At 57.1% G+C, this 15,893-nt stretch overlaps 1 protein-coding gene across 6 annotated transcripts in view; it reads right to left on the bottom strand.

The window, feature by feature from the left end:
• Window positions 1-1,677: 1,677 nt before the first annotated feature.
• The window catches only part of PSD4 (pleckstrin and Sec7 domain containing 4), a 37,164-nt gene continuing 22,948 nt past the window's right edge, over window positions 1,678-15,893 (bottom strand). For 5 of the 6 annotated variants that reach the window (XM_057741436.1, XM_057741433.1, XM_057741432.1 and 2 more), the window contains 14 exons: window positions 15,582-15,660; window positions 14,717-15,089; window positions 10,841-11,017; window positions 10,314-10,394; window positions 10,066-10,178; window positions 9,801-9,859; window positions 9,548-9,637; window positions 8,453-8,496; window positions 7,940-8,100; window positions 6,803-6,873; window positions 6,548-6,711; window positions 5,890-6,034; window positions 5,473-5,616; window positions 1,678-3,952 (listed from right to left, as the gene is read on the bottom strand). In XM_057741436.1, coding sequence (XP_057597419.1) covers window positions 3,695-3,952; window positions 5,473-5,616; window positions 5,890-6,034; window positions 6,548-6,711; window positions 6,803-6,873; window positions 7,940-8,100; window positions 8,453-8,496; window positions 9,548-9,637; window positions 9,801-9,859; window positions 10,066-10,178; window positions 10,314-10,394; window positions 10,841-11,017; window positions 14,717-15,089; window positions 15,582-15,660 — 1,959 coding nt within the window. In that variant the 3' untranslated portion in view covers window positions 1,678-3,694. Of the gene's footprint in view, window positions 3,953-4,825; window positions 5,009-5,472; window positions 5,617-5,889; window positions 6,035-6,547; window positions 6,712-6,802; window positions 6,874-7,939; window positions 8,101-8,452; window positions 8,497-9,547; window positions 9,638-9,800; window positions 9,860-10,065; window positions 10,179-10,313; window positions 10,395-10,840; window positions 11,018-14,716; window positions 15,090-15,581; window positions 15,661-15,893 lie in introns of all 6 variants that reach the window. The other variant, XR_009054652.1, reaches the window with a different exon arrangement.

Raw genomic sequence — 15,893 nt, forward strand, 5'->3', positions numbered from 1 at the left:
GAGGGAAACAGCTCCAAAGACCACACATCTGTGGGTCTCGGCTACAGGAAGCCAAGAGTCAAACGCAGGATTTTCTTTTTCCTTGTGATGGCGATACTTCTAGTTGTTTGCAAGGCAAGACAATGAAGGGGCAGAGCATAGGCTGAAGACCCAGATGGGACCCCTGGGGGCCACGTCAGGGTGGGCTGGAAATTGGGGAGGGGGAGGGGTGTGGGCTCCGGGGGAGGGGTCAGTTCCAGGAATGTAGGTAGCACCGCTTCCTTGGGAAGCAGGGAACAGGTAGAGGTGTGGGCCAGTTAGATGCAGAGTAGCTGGAGGCAAAGGTGTTGGCAGAGGGGGCGGTGGGGAGGGGCCGTTACGCAGAGTGTGGCATTCAGGAAAGTGCAGGCAGCCTGCAGGTGGTGAGGTGGGGAGTAGGAGAAGCCAGCTGTGGATGGCAGGTTGTCCCAAGGTTCCAGGTCATTCTCCCCCCTTCCCCCCCTTTTTTATTTTAGACTTACAGAGAAGTTGCGTACATAGTATAAAACATCTCCAGGCCTTAATCGACCTGATTCTAGGCTCACTCAATCAAGTCATTTCATCTTCTTAAAGCCACACTCCCAGACTATCTCCCAAGCCATGAGCCGGTCACTCTTCTGCTCAAAACCTACCCTCCTGGGCTGCACACCAGGCCATTTACCATCCAGCCTCAGCCCATCCTGACCACTGTGTGTCTCTCACCCCATCCCACCCTAACCCTCCAGCCCAGCTCCTTCCAACCAGGACACACCCCACTTGTTTCCATCTGACTCTGAGCCCCCATAGGAAAGAACCCAGGTCTTGGGCCTTAGTGATCTCGACTCCTCCCTGGTGCCCGGCAAAGAACAAACAAACGAACGTCATCAGCAGAAAGCCAGACGGAGCAGAGATGCTGAGAGACCAGGAAGCGGTTACATCTGGGGTATCACCTGGTTAGCTGAGCTCCCTAGGTGGGAAAGGAGGAACTGAAGACAAACTTCAACCAGCCTTACGGAGTCTGAGCTAGTCACCAAGAACCTGTGCCCGTCCCCTTCTCCTGTAAAGGGATGGACCAACCCAGTCCTGGGTGGGAAAGAAGAGTAGGGTGGAGACAAGGTCAGTCTAGGCCTGTGGGGTTTGACCTGGTCCACATCCCAAAACTGGCACGGGGGGTCATTTGGTTTCCATTTTTGTACAATTTGGACAATTCTGTGGGGAGTTCTAGGCTGTCCCCATGAGGCTCCAGAAATTTTTTCCTCTCCCTCTGCAAGAAGATGTCAAAGTCCCAACTCTTTGCTTGGCAGACACCTCCCCAGATGGTGGAAGGCCTGGCCTGGGCCACTGTGGGCTTGGGGAAGTAGAAGGGCTTGGTTCTGGTGATGGTTGGGGGGGCGCCCAGACCAACTTCCTATTCTTCCAGGAGCACAGCTGCCGCTGGACACCTGGGCCTCCAAAGCTTGGAAGATGCAAGCCCGCCCCCCAGTGGTCACATGTCATAACCACAGGCCAACAAATGTCTCCACCTCCCCAGGCCTCCAGGCCAACTGAGGCCTGGGAAGCACTGACCAGGGGGAACCCAGCAGCCGTGGTCACCTGGCTCTGAAGGCCTCACGTGCCCAGGTGAAAGGGAGGTACCCGTTCTACAAGAGCAAAGAAGCATGGAAGGGTCAGATGCATGTACACATGCAAACAAACCTCTGCCTTTTATTCTGGTTTTAGAAGTAAGGATATAGGTCAGTGAGGTCAAATAACCCACTCACATTCATTCAGCCTATAAGCATCAATCCTGGGCCAAGTCATGTCCACTGGGCGCTAGGGTCCCACCTCAGTCAAATGAGGCAATTGGACCCTGTCGTGGCTGTTAACTGCCCCTGCACGTCGGAGTTGCCCAAGGAGCCTTAAAAATATCTATTGATGCCCCTGACCCAGACCTACTGTCTCCGAATCCCTCTGTGTAGGACGGGATGTCTCCAGCGAGCCTCTGCACTGCCAGCTGGGAACCAGAGAGCAGGATGGTCATCTCCTGGAAGCCAGGGACGTGCTTAATTCATGTTTGAATGCCACAGTACTGGCCCATAAAAGGTAGTTCATATTATTTGTGAAATGAAAGAATGAACACATGAGTGGATGAACAGATGATTCTGAGGTCCCCTCCAGCTGTGACAGCCTATGTACGTGACTCCTGCACACACTCAGTGTGCTACACAGACACCCACAGACATGCACACGCACGCAGACACAGGCACACACACACGGCAAGGGGGACCCAGCCTGCCCCGCTGCAGGTGGCCCCAGCTGCCCGGAACTGCCTGATCCTCCCCTCCCCGCCACACGCGTGCACACCTCCTTCTTTCTTCACTGGCCTGTATTTATTGTGCACCCATTGGGTGTGTGGCCCAGCCCAGGGCACTGGCCAGACACCCGTCGTGTACCCCGAGGGCCAGCCCCACCTGGTGGAGTTCCAGGCCCCAGGGCTGGTTACAAGCATGAAGGAGAGGACAGGGCCTTGCGTCAGCCAGCAGGCGGGCGTTGGAGAGGCCCCTCTTGGCGGGCGGCCAGCTCCCACACTTGGCTGAACAGAGACAATGGTGGCTGCTCCGGCGGCCCAGCCTCCTTCCCACAGGCAGAGCCTCAGATCCGCAAGGGTCCGGAACCTCCTCCAGAGAACAGCCCAGCCGAGAGGCAGCCTGAGGGAGCCCGAGGGGACGTCCCAGGGAGGGTGGCAAAGGCCCCTGGGAGGAGGCTGGGGGAAGGCAGGGGTCCGGGAGGGTCCTGGAGCCCCTCGAGAATGGAGCCTTCAGGGAAGAGGTGTGCGGGAAGGGGGCCAGGCCTCCACCCGCCCCTCGCGACTCTCCAGGGCCCCCAGGGGATGTGGGATGCGTCACCAGCTCTTACCCTCGGCCTCCCTGGACCTGGAGAACCTCCTTCTCTACTCCAAGGAGAAAGCCCCCTTGTTGCAGGGCTCTGCACTGAGCTCTGCAGGCCCCCACCCCTTCCGGCCCTCACTGACCGCCACGGGCTCTGCTCTGATGATCAACTCTCGGCAGTGGAAGGCGGGGCCTCTCTCGTCTGCCCCGCCGTGCGTGCATGATGTGGGGGAGAGGAGACAAAGGCAGGGGGCCACAGTCAGCCTCACTGAGCCCTTGAACTTGCCGAGTCCCTGCCCCTGCCCAGAAGGCTGTCGCCCCAGTGGGCAGAGCATGGTTGGGGTCCCCCAGGACCTCTCCCAGCAGGCCACCCGATTCCCAGAACAAGACCACCCTCAGGGCTGCGGCTCTCCTAGCTTGCCTGCCCAGAGGGCTCTGCTGCCCCAGCCCCTGTCCCGGAGGCCGAGGGGCCCTCGGGCACTCCGATTCTCCAACAAGCGCTTGGCTGCCCCCAGACCCAGGAAAGGTATCCTCTGTGGCTTCTGGAGGGATGGAGGGTGACATGGGACAAATTGTGGGAGCAGAGCCAAATCCTTGACCTTCCTCCCGCCTTGGGAGCAGCCAGGGGCGGGGGCAGCAGTATTAGGAAAACTCCAGGGCTGGAGGGCGAGAGGGAGGACCACAGGGAAGCGAGGTTGTCCTTCAGAGGGGGGAAGGGGCGGGGTCTCACGATCAGGGACCCGCTGATATAAGGCTCTTCCTCAGGGCTTCATCCCAAGTCCACCCCAGGCCCAGGCCGTGGGGGCAGAGTCGGTGAGGCGGCACCGGCTTCACAGCTGATTGCGGTTCCGCTTGGGGATGATCTTCCTGTAGGTTCTGCGCTCCGAGATGTTGCGTTTGACCTTGGCCGTGGTGGGGGCCTCATCCTGGTGCAAGGACGGGCTGGAGTGGGACTTCTTCAGGCTGGGCTTGGACTCCGGCGGGCCTCCAGACTCCCTCCCCAGCTGCTCCTCCCACAGGTCCAGGTCATCCGACGGGCAGTGCAGACGGGCCACCAGCAGCTGCAGGTATGTCTCGTAGCGGGTTTTCTGCAACACACAGGCCCCAACGCCTTAGCACCACCCTGCCTCCAGGTGGGGAGGGGGCTGTGATGGTGAAGGACAGACAGCTCGCATGTGACTGATGCTACAACGATGAAGACTTTGCAGAAAGAGGGCTCTACCAACGGCTAGCATCTGCCTGAGCAACCGTCTCTGCAGACCCTGCTGTTCCCTGGGTGTCTTATGGTTACACCTATCAGCCCGGCCCTGTTCTAACAGGCAACGCCGTGTAGTACTGTAACTAACATCTCTGGAGTGCGTTACATCGCCGAGACACTAAAAGATCCGTAACCCACTAGGCCTGAGATCTGTGCAGCTCTGCACACAAGCAGCGCACATCTGTACTCAACCCTAATTGAGTCTGAATAGCATTTTAACAATTGGCATCTGGAGAGTACGACGCTAACTACTCTCATCTGTTTAGCACTCCTCGGGCCTCTCTAACTAGCATCTTCGGATACAGTTCCCAGTTTACTTAGTGCTTTCCCACCCTCCAGGCTGCTGGATCCTCATTCCGGCCCTAGGAGGCTGGGTGGGAGTCGCTGCTCTGCTTTCCAAAGAGGGAAGTGAGGCCTAGGGAGGGCTGGGCCCTTGCTAAAGGTCCCGGCTGGCCAGCCGGTGGCGGGGAGAGGCTGGAATGCTGCAGGCAGAGCCGGGTCCTGTGGGCCACACCCTGGGGCCTCTGGGAAGTGGTGCGCTCACAGCCATGGGTGCAGCCAGTGCGCCAAAGGGGCAAGCCAGAAAGAAAGCAGCGCCAGGGCTGCAGGGCACAGCCAGGAGGTGACGCTGACATCCCCTTCTCTCCTCTCTGCCCCTGCATGGCCTCTGATCCCTCCTATTCTCACACTGCCCCTCACCTACCCTCCTGCTGAATTTGGGTGCAGGGCAGGTGTTGGGCGGGAACAAATATTGCACAATCGATCAGAGAGCTAATAAATGTCATTCCTTAGTTACGACCATAGATGAGGCGCGGGTATAACTGGAGTCTCTTGAAAATGTAGCAGGTTTGGGCCAGTTGTTTGATCGCTCTGTGCCTCAGCTTCCCTGTGTGTAAAATGAGGATCACCATCCCGAACCCAGAATGTTAGATGATAAAATAATCCATGCAACGCAAGCGTCAGAAATACCGCCTAGTATAATTACTAGAAAGGTATTAGGAGAAATATTTCTGTTCACATATAGTTTTTCCTTCGATTTAGAAAAAGCCAAATACACTCTTAGGAGAAAAAATACGTATGAAAATAATATTCCCTAAAAATGTTTCCAGACAAGCGGCTGCTATGTGCCCCCAGGACAAGAGGTGAAGAGACCTGAGTGCACATGGACACACACACTCTGTGCACGCGTGTGAACACACTCGTGTGCAGACAGTGCACACAGCACCCCGTGTTCTCACAGGAGCACCTCCCCTTGCCCTGAGCCGCCGAGGAGCCAAGGCTGCAGGGACAGCCACGGCCACGAGAGGGCGGCAGAGGGTCCGGACGGAAGGTGAGACGCAGGCACCTCACCTCGTACTCCAGGTACTCCTTCCGCAAGCGGTAGTCCTCCAGCTCGCGGCTGCGGCCCCGCCGCTCCGGTAAGTTCCTCTGCAGATCCAGCAGGTCGTCGGAGGCAGCATCCAGGCAGTTCTCGTGGGATCGATGCTGCTCCTCCTGGGAGCGGGAGGCGGTGGCAGAAGCTGTTCCAAGCCCTCCCACTCCGTTCCGGGCCCAGGTGCACAGCCCAGGAGCACCCCCTCCTCCGTTCCTGGGCCCAGGTGTACAGCTTCATCCCCGATCCCGGACCTAGGTGTTCAGCCCATCCCAGAGCCTGCCCCCCTCCACCCCCCCTTCCCTAGGCCAGATGCACAGCTTCTCATCTCCCTCCTAGTCCTCCAGGGTGCACTCCCATCCCCCACCGCATCCTGCCCCTCCACCGAGTGTTACCAGGGAGCTCTGGGCGGGGCCCACGGGCAGGATGGGCCTGACGAACTTGCGCTGGGAGCCCACCGCGGCGGGGAAGGGCGGTGCTGAGTACGTGGCTGCGGCCAGGTTGATGCGCGTGATCCAGGAAGTCATCTCCTGGGCAGTGCTGCAGGCAGAGGCGGCCGTCTGTCCCCAGGACCACAGAGTCGGTCCTGTCACCCGTTCCCGCCCCCAGCCTCCTGTGGTCAGCACAGCAGCCCGGGAGCCCAGGACTCAGAGCCCACAGAAGCCGAAAGTCCTGCCACTGGCCGAGGTCGTTGACCCCTGCCGGTGGTGGTTCTCACCGGACAAACAGGCATATCTGGGAAGGCAACAGAGCTTATATCAAATGCCAAAAATGATCGCTTGCTAGTGACTTCCTGGAATCCTCTGGAACTGGGAGGCTCAGTCGGGCTTTCAAGGAAGAGGTGGTGCAGTGGGGAAGTGGGCCAGAGGCAAGGAACAGAAGCAGGACGCCCCCCGTTCACCTGTAGCCGGGACCTCAGCCACGACACATCTCAGGTGTCCTGGTCAAGATGGCAGCTCCCTCCAGGGCCGGGCCAGCAGCCCTCAGAGGATGAGAGGGGGTCAGGGAGGAAAGCCGGGGCCTTGAAGCTTGCCTGTCCCCCCCAAAACGTACGGTGCCTGGAAGAGGTAGAGGCGCCAGTCGGCTGTGCGCAGCTGGAAGACATGGGGCTTCTTGGTGTAGTGCGTGGCCGGGGTGGCCAGCGAGTGGTGCACCCCCACCGGCTCGTCCACCATCTGTGCCACCAGACTCTCCCCCTCAAGGCCATGGTCCTCTCCCTGCCACAGCGCACAGGGATTCAGAAAAGAGGTTGCCATCATTTGCCCATCCTCCCGTGCTGCCTAGCAGGGGTGCAGACTCCTCCCCTACCTTTAGGAAGTAGAGGACCATCCCTCGCAGTAAGGTGTGGAGCATCTTCCAGCCACGCTTGCCCCACGGCGCTGCCCGGGGAGCAGAACACGAAGGTGGGTGGTGGCCCCCCATCCAGACACTCAGACACACACTGCCCACCCCCCACCCCCGTCCCTCCCACCAACTCCAGTCCCTCCCCAGGGTGCACAGAAACACATCAACACAACAAAACACAACCGGTCACAAACAGGCAGTACCATGTCTCGCACACACAGGCAATCACGCTTAGACACCAAAACAGAACTATTTACAAACAACAACAAAAGCCTGTATAAGCATGATACAGACCCCCCCCCTCCCCCCCCAAAAACGCCCACCCACAAGCACAGCTTTTCTCAGCCATCTTTCTGGTCCCATCCAGAGAGGCCCAGGGGCTCAGCTGCTACAGCAGAAGGCCTGCTTCCCTGCGGTCACCTCCTGGCCTTGCTCATGTGGCTTCTCACAGCCAAAGGGCAGTGTCCTGGCTGGTCACCACACCTCAACCCATTTAGGGTCCCAGTCCTGCTCTGGTCACGTGGCTGCCCTGCGCCAGAGCCTTCAACCGTCTGTGGAATGAGGCCCAGTGCACCTGGCCCCATCCTCTTCCACACACCCCGTGCTCCTTTCTCGGTGGGGATCCCTCTGCCCAGCTACAAAAAACCAGACCCTCTCTTCCTCCAAGGTTCAGCTCAGAGACCATCGCGTCCCAGAAGCCTTAACTCTGCTGTCCCCCACATTCCACCCCAAAACAAAAACAGAAGCCTTGCCCTCCTCCACTCCCCATACTCGATCGAGACCTCGCGACACTACGCAGCTCTTTCTTCCTTTCACCCCAGACACTGCTGTGCTCGTCTAATTCCCACTTTAGCCACAGGCTTGGGGGCGGGGATCCCTAGGTCTGTCTTGTCTCTGCACCCCTCCCCCACCCCAGCACCCTACACAGACACAGCGCAGGGTCAGCATTGAGGAAGGAACGTGGGCTGCCTGTCCTCCACCCACGCCGTCTCTCTGCACACCCGTGCACACATCGGCCGTGTCCCTGAGCAGGGCACTCTGCACACACCCCCTGTTCACGGGCAGACAGATGCCCCCTCGTGGCAGCAGGCAGACACTCACTCTTCTTGCCGTCTGCATCCTGATGCATCTTCCGAGCCAGGATGCCTTGCTTGTAGGTAGGCACCGTGGGGTCCTGGGCCAGCTGGAGGAAGGGGTTGCTAATCTTGCCAGCCGGGGGAGACGGCCGGGCCTTCTCGGGCCTGGCTACGTCTTCTTCATCCCTGGACATCAGAGAATCAGGCTGGGGCTGCTGACTGGGCAGAGGCCCACCGCCTCAGAACCCCCGACTCTCTCTCTTGCTGGGCAGCCACACCTCAAGACCCGCCCCCCCGCAAAGAAGTCCTTCTTCAAAGCCAACCCATCATTTCCTACCATTCCCGTTCCCTCGCTGCCTCTGGCTCCTCCAGGTGTTACCCGGCCCCCTGCACCCTCTTCTGAGACGGCCAGCTGCCCTGCTTTGGCTCCACCCACGCAGAGGGGAGCACAGGCCAGGACCCCGAACTCTCCAACGCAGGTGGGAGGGTGGAGGGAGGGCAGGGGAGAGGGAGGGGAGGAAAGATGGGTCTCACTTACACGGCCCACTCGAGCTTCTCACTTCGGATAGACCAATAGAGGGCCTGGAACAGAAACACACCGGTGGGCTGGGGAGCCTCGGGCGGTGGGGCCCACGCCCCGTCTGGCAGAGGTGGGATGGGCGTGCTGCCGCCTCCGCCCCAGTGTCGCTGCCCTTCTGCCCTGAGCAGGAAGCAGCCCATGCATCCACGCATCGCGCCCGCACACAGCAGCTGACGGGGCATCTGTGTGTGCCGAGCAACGTGCCGGGAGCTGGAGACACAGGGTGATCAAAGCCATCCTCCTCCTTGCTTGCGCTTAGTGAGGCCTGAACTAGTCCCCTTGAAGGGGAAATGAGTCACCCGCATACCGTCCTGCCCAGAGGGATCTGACGCAGCAGGAACAGGTGACACAGGGGCAGTCGGTGTATGGCGAGTGAACGAATAAATAAGGCGCTGTGACTTTGAAATGATATGATCAAGAGTATCATGTCCACGCAGCTGGCTGGTTTTTGTAGCCCTGGCCACGCCTAGTGGGGCGGCGGGCACATAATAAGTGTTCAATTAAGGTTCACTGAATAGATGAGAGAATAAATGCTCTAATTGCTTCTGAAAGCAGGCTACATGCCAGGCCCTGGGCTAAGCACTTGACATTCTTTCATTGTGATAACAACCCCGTAAAATGGTCCCTCGCCCTGGAGGAGCTTGCCTTGGCCAAGGAGTAAGCTGCCCAAGACTAGAAGCCAACCCCTGGGACCTCTGGCTCCCGAATCCTAGCTCTAGACTTTTGCCACTTGAAGCTTTGCCCTGAGAACCAAAATCCAGTGCTTCTCAGACTTCACAGGCCTGAGAATCAGCCAGAAGCATAACAGAACAAGGCAGGGGCCCAGCCCCAGAGATTCCAATCCAGTAGGTCCCGGGCAGGGGGCCTGTGCATTCGCACAAGCTGATCAGTTCCGAGGTGCTGCTGCCCCTGCTGGCCGGGACCCACACTTAGTGCCTTCCAGTAAAGAAGGCCTCTCCGCTCGAGGACGTTTCGGCAGAGCCAGGCCTGCGCTCATGTTGCCCTTGGGACAAAGCACTAAGGCTGCAGACCTGGAGCGGCCCTGGGCCGTACCTTGAGCAGCTCCTTGGGGAAGTTCCCGCCGTCCCGCAGGCCGTTCAGGTTGGTTATGAACTCCTGGCAGCTCATGCTCTTCCCGATGTTCTGTGGCCATGTGGAGAGGGGGGCAGCTGGCACCACACCCCACCCCAGGAGAGACACCCCCCGGCCAACCACTCCGAGCCTTCCCCAGGTCCCCAGGGCCCTCCCTGACTCCATGCCCGGCCTCAGTCTCGGCTGCCCTCTTCCAGGAACCCCAGCCTCTCACCTGTCCGTGCAGGTCCGTGTTCAGCAGCATGACGGCACAAGTCAAGGTGTGCACGCAGTCTGCCCCACAGAGACAAAGCTCATTGGAACCGTGACTCCGGCATCTCCTCTGCCCACCCTGGGCGGGGTGACCCCCGAACGCTTCTGGGTCCCCACAGCCCCCCGCACGCTCCCACCAGCCGCCACCCAGCGAGCCCCCGAGCAGACAGGGGACGCTTCCCCACCATCCTTCTCCCGGTCCCCGCGAAGGGCCAGCACCTCCCTACCTACTGAGGAGAAGAGCCCAGGGTTGCAGTGATGGAAGCGCTTGGAGAACTGGTAGAGGATCCGCTCTCGCTCCTGGGTCTCCCCACTGAGTACCAGGGCCTGGAGGAAGCCCCTGGAAGGAGGGCCTGAGTCCAGGCAAAGCCCAGCAGCCCCAGAGCTCAGGGCCAATCAGATTCCAGCCTCTGCTGGTGGTGTCGGCCCCCAACCCCAGCCAGCCCTCCTCCCAGGGACGGCCCCCAGGTGTTACCGGAGCGCACGGTCCAGGCTCTGGCCTCCGAACTGGAAGAAGGACAGGTACTCCTCAGCCACAGCCCTGCAGAAGTCGTTGCTGTGGAGGGAAGAGGGGATGAAGCCCGGGCGGGGGGTCCCAGGGCCCACACACATCCTGGGGCCTGACAGGGGCTAAGGGGTGCGATCAAGTGAAAGGCACAGCTAGGCGGGCCCCTAGGGCCCGAAAGGGCACTGGCACCCCATCCGGTGCTGAGTGGGAGGGACATGGGGTTGGGGTCGGGGAGCCAGGGGCCGGGTCCAGCAGCTCTAAGCAGGGATCAGGGGTGACACAAGTATGACGGAGAGGAAGAGGCAGCCATGGCAAGGTTCTGGGGGCAAAGAGGAGAGGGGTGTGGTGGATGGGATGGGAATGAAGGCATGAGAGGTCAGTGGAGGGACTGCAGGTACGCGGGCGGGCGGGGGTGGCTGGTGCAGGGAGCCCACTGGCAGCCCCTCTCTGTTCGGACTCGACCTCCAGCCTTGCTCAGGTTCAAAGCCCCTCACTTCTTCCGCAGGTAGGCGGCCACTTCAGACTTCCGGAAGCCTTCCAAGTGATAGAGGCGAGAGGCCAAGTTCCAGGCCACCTTGTCAGTCCCGATGCCATTCGCCAGCTTGTCTCCAGCCGGTGGCCTCTGGCCTTCCTCTGGGGGCTGCGCTTGGGGCATGGGGCTCTCGGGAAGCCTGCAAAATTCCATCGGCGTCCTCAGACTCCCACGTGGGATGGACACGAAGGGGTTCTGGGTCAATTGTCCTTGAGGTCAGTCATGGGAGGGGTTGGTGCTCAGAGCCCGTGCTCAGAGCTCAGGGCAGGAGCTGGAGCTCCAGGGCCTTCAGTGGTGGGGGAGGAACTGGACCAGGGCCTCCCCCAGGGAAGAGGCAGGGACACAGACTGCCTGGCCTGACCTGGCCTGGGCTGGGCACCAGGGGGACCCAGCGAGGACGTATGCACTCAAAGCCGGCAAGGGTTGGAGTCTAGCTTGGTATGAGCACCTCCACGGGGATGTTCTGGGCCTAGGTCACCTCGGGTGGCAGGTGCAGCCCTTTGAAGACCCCAGTGTTGTGTTCAGTCCATCCCAAGGAGGGGGGGATTACCTCCCCAAATCCCAGCAGCCACTTGTGTCCCTCACCTGTCCTGCCCTCCCCATCATGCCTCCTTGCCCCCCTTCCCCTCCCCCAGCTCCAGCCTCCAGCCTCCACTCCCAGATCTGGAGCCAAGGAAGGTGCAAGGATGAGGTGAGAAAGGAACCCTAGACCAGGCTTTAGGAATGGTGACAGCCGGGGTTGCCACAGAGGTGGCTTCCAACCCCTGCCCTCTGATACCATGGCAGCCCTGTGGTATAGAAGGGCCTTCCCACAGGGGCTTGGATGGTGACCTACAGAGGGTGCACAGGCCCAGGCAACCCCCAGGTAGACTCAGAAAACACTCAGGATCTCAGAAGGCACTCAGCCCAGTCTCCACCTGACTCTCGCATTTTCCCTGCAACATTGCAACCAGGTATTGGGGTATCCTCATTATGGGAGCAGTCATCATCCACGTTACCGCAGTTAGGGAGTCGTACAGATAAGCAAAACTTATCACGATGTGAAAATGTTCACCGGTGGACTACCCATTTACATAATTCAGCTGCACTTGACAGCCCTCTCCATGTAACACGAATGTACATCTCTACCCCCCAACTGGGTCAGCATCTTTGCTGGTAACTTCTCCCTGCTTCCTGAGGCTCATCCACGTCCAACAAGGCAGGGCAAACATAGCGGAAACCAACTGAAAAGTGCAATTACAAATCTTGCCCCAAAACACAGGATTTTATGAAGGCCATAAAAGTGACACTGGAGGACTCCAGGGATCACTTGGGAAGCCACTGCCAAGTGAGGAACTGGAAGAGCTAGCCCAGCGTACAACTGAAGAGGAGAAAATAAAAATAATGACACACCTGTCACATCTTAAGAGAACTACTTGGATAATCAGCTGACAAAGCCCTCAAATACTTTTACAAAAATGACCTAGTCAGTTAGTGTTGTTACTAAACTAGTATCTAGATGGGGAGGCACTTTGAGGGGAAAGAACCCATAAGGCAAATATAAATTGTTATGGAATTGTATACTTTAAATGGATGGGTTCTATGGTATGTGAATTATAGCTCAATAAAGATGTTATTAAAATAAAACAATAAATTCAATAGACCTTGGGGGCTTCCCTGGTTGCACTGGTTGCGAATCTGCCTGCCAACGCAGGGAACATGGGTTTGATCCCTGGTCCAGGACGATCCCACATGCCGTGGAGCAACTAAGCCCCTGTGCCACAACTACTGAGCCTGTGCTCTAGAGCCCACAAGCCATAACTACTGAGCCCATGTGCCACAACTACTGAAGCCCGCGAGCTTAGAGCCTGTACCCCGCAACAAGAGAAGCCACCACAATGAGAAGCCCATGAACCACAACAAAGAGTAGCCCCTGCTCATCACAACTAGAGAAAGCCCGTGTGCAGCAACAAAGACCCAATGCAGCCAAAAATAAATAAATAAATAAATAAATTTATTTATTTATTAAAAAAAAATAGACCTTTATGACCTCACTGTGAAAGTTAAGGGTGAATGAAAGACATCTCGTTGAGCCACCAAATTAGGCCAGGAAAATTAACCTCCTGTATTGTGTTGAATATAAGATTAAATAAATGTACTTATGTACTATTTAGTGTCATTTACCAAGAAAAGCATCAATTAAACCTTTTTTGTTATTTATTATGAAAGTATGGTTCTCATTTTAGGTGAATTTCCTTTTATCTGGGGTTGAATTAACTTTTAATTTTTGGTATAATGAACCCTCTCTTTTTAGAGACTCTTCTGATTACTCTGAACATCTCCAGGGACAGTGTAGCTTTCCAGCTGCGCAAGGAAGATGCTTCTTTGGTTTCTGGCACTGCCTGACGTTCACCGTCACCCAATGACTTTGAGATGGGAGTGGAGTCAACCTTCCAGTTAGTGCAACACGAGGTCCACGACCTGAGCCATCACTGGTGCCCTCTGGTCTCTTTCATATGACCTCTGTTCAGCCAACAAAACCCCTTTCCCGTGTAGAGATCCTAGGGGCTGACAACCTTCACACAGCATCCTTGGGGCAGGTGGGCATCTAGGCTGGTTTTCCATTTGGCCTATTCCTACCCGTGGTCACAGTTCTGGGGTTACTAAATCCTGCAATAGACCTCAAGACCCACCATTCTTTTGATCCCAATCAAACCTGCCCCTGCTGCTCCGGCTTCCCCTGAGATCTGAGTTGGCACCCTGGGCCTCCCAGACACACCCGCAAATTCAAAGCGGCGTGGAATCCCCACAGCACAAGCTCTGACCTTCCCTCTGCCCAGGCCTGCCCAGCATGACCCCCATTTTTCTGGGCACATGACCCTGGTCAGGTTCGCTGCACACCCCCTCCGGTCCTCTCCTAGGGTCCAGCCATGGACATGTCTCCCTGGCTCTGCCTCAGCACATTCAAGTCCTGCCCCACGTGCGTGACTCTCTGCTCTTTGGCGTCTTGTACTTCCAAGCCCTGCAGTCTACAATCCCAGCTTATGTATATTAGTATGTTAAGTCCCAATGTGCATTTCTCACATCACCTCTCTCTGGTCAGAATGGCATCATCAAAAAGTGTACATATAATAAATGCTGGAGAGGATGTGGAGAAAAAGGAACCCTCATACACTGTTGGTGGGAATGGAAATTGGTGCAGCCACTATGGAGAATAGTATGAAGGTTCCTTAAAAAACTAAAAAATAGAGCTACCGTATGATCCCGCAATCCCACTCCTGGGCATATACCTGGAGAAAACTATAATTTGAAAAGAAACGTGCACCCCAGTGTTCATTGTGGCACTATTTACAATAGCCAAGACCTGAAAATAACCTAAATGTCCATCGACAGAGGAATGAAGAAATATAGTCTATATATACAACAGAATACTATGCAGCAATAAAAGGAAAATGAAATACAGCCATTTGCAGCAACATGGATGGACCTAGAGATTATGGTACTAAGTGAAGTAAATCAGACAGAGAAAGACAAATACCATATGATATCACCTATATGTGGAATCTTAAAAAAAAATACAAATGAACTTATTTACAGAACAGAAATAGACCAACAGACAGAGAAAAGAAACTTCTGGTTACTAGAGGGAAAAAGGAGGGGGAGGGGGTATAAATTAGGAGATTGGGATTTACATATACACACTACTGTATATAAAATAGAAAACCAACAAGGACCTACTGTATAGCACTGGGAACTAAACTCAATATTATGTAATAACCTATAAGGGAAAAGAATCATGCTGGGTATTCTTAAATGCCCACATAATTAGGAAGCAGAGGATGGTCAGAATGGCACTTACCCTTCTGTAGAAGGCAGGAGATTGTCAGGCTGGCCGGCTCCAGCCTCTGCAGTCCTGGCTGGGCTTTCACTCTTTACTTCCTTCTCTGGGCTTGGGACCGTTCCTGCCTCCTCTTTCTCCAGGGAACTTGGCTCTGCCCCATCTGTCTCCAGGAATGAAGGGCTGGAAGCACCTAGCGTCCACTTGGGAAGAACGCTGCCCGGGTGGAGCTGCGGGCTGCCTTCCTGGGAGGACACAGGGCTGGGCCAGGGGCCGGGGCCTCTGCCCTCAGACTCAGGGCTGTTCGGCTCCGGCGAGGAGGCTGGGCTCCCCCAGGGGCCAGGGGCCACGGTGCAGGGAGCAGACTCCTGGGCACACTCTGCATCCCTGTCACCTGAGGAAGAGCGTGGAGTGAAGCTGGCACGGGGCGACGAGCAGGCTGAGGGCCAAGGGGCCTGGCAGAGAACAGCCTGGGCTGCCACCCCCAGCAGCTCCCCCCGGGGCTCCTCCCTGGAGCTGCACATTCTGTCCCTCGTCGGGCTGTGACCTCCCACACGCAGGGTCAGCGGGCAGAGGACTCCCAGAACTTCAGCCCCAAGGCAACCAGGGGTTCAGGACTTGCTAAACCGCTGAGACCCAGGCATCCAAAAGGCTGAGTCTTTTGTACATTTCTCCATTTACTCGATGAGATGAGTATTTTAAAACCCATTGTACTGATGAAGTTACAGAGGCAGAAGCAAGATTTAAGCCCACGTCGGTCTGGCTCCAACATAAATACAAGGGGACCGCTTAATGACACACCCGGATGCAAGAATGATCTCTGTCCCCTCTCCAGACTCCAAAGCCTCCAACCACCCAATTTCCCAGACCCCATACTGGATCTCACCTCTGTCCTGGGAGCTAAGAGGCCGCTGGGGCCAGGAAGGAACATCCTCGGTCTGCCAGCCCTCGAGGCTGGGCAGGGCCTGTTGAGAGAGACACGGGTGCATCCGTGAGCCCCGGAGGCACTGAGAGGCGAAGGGGGAGACAGACTATGAGTATACAGGGCCCCTCCCTCCCTTGCTGTCCTCCCACCCAGACCACACGCCCCATCTGGACCTCAGTTCAGAAGAGGCACCCTGGATGGGACCCACATCCTAGGGGGGCTGGTGCTAGGCCCCAGAAATCACTGGGTTCACGTTCCTTCTTTACAGATGGA

This window comes from Hippopotamus amphibius, chromosome 7 (genome assembly GCF_030028045.1).
Source record: "Hippopotamus amphibius kiboko isolate mHipAmp2 chromosome 7, mHipAmp2.hap2, whole genome shotgun sequence".
Classification (NCBI taxonomy): domain Eukaryota; kingdom Metazoa; phylum Chordata; class Mammalia; order Artiodactyla; family Hippopotamidae; genus Hippopotamus; species Hippopotamus amphibius.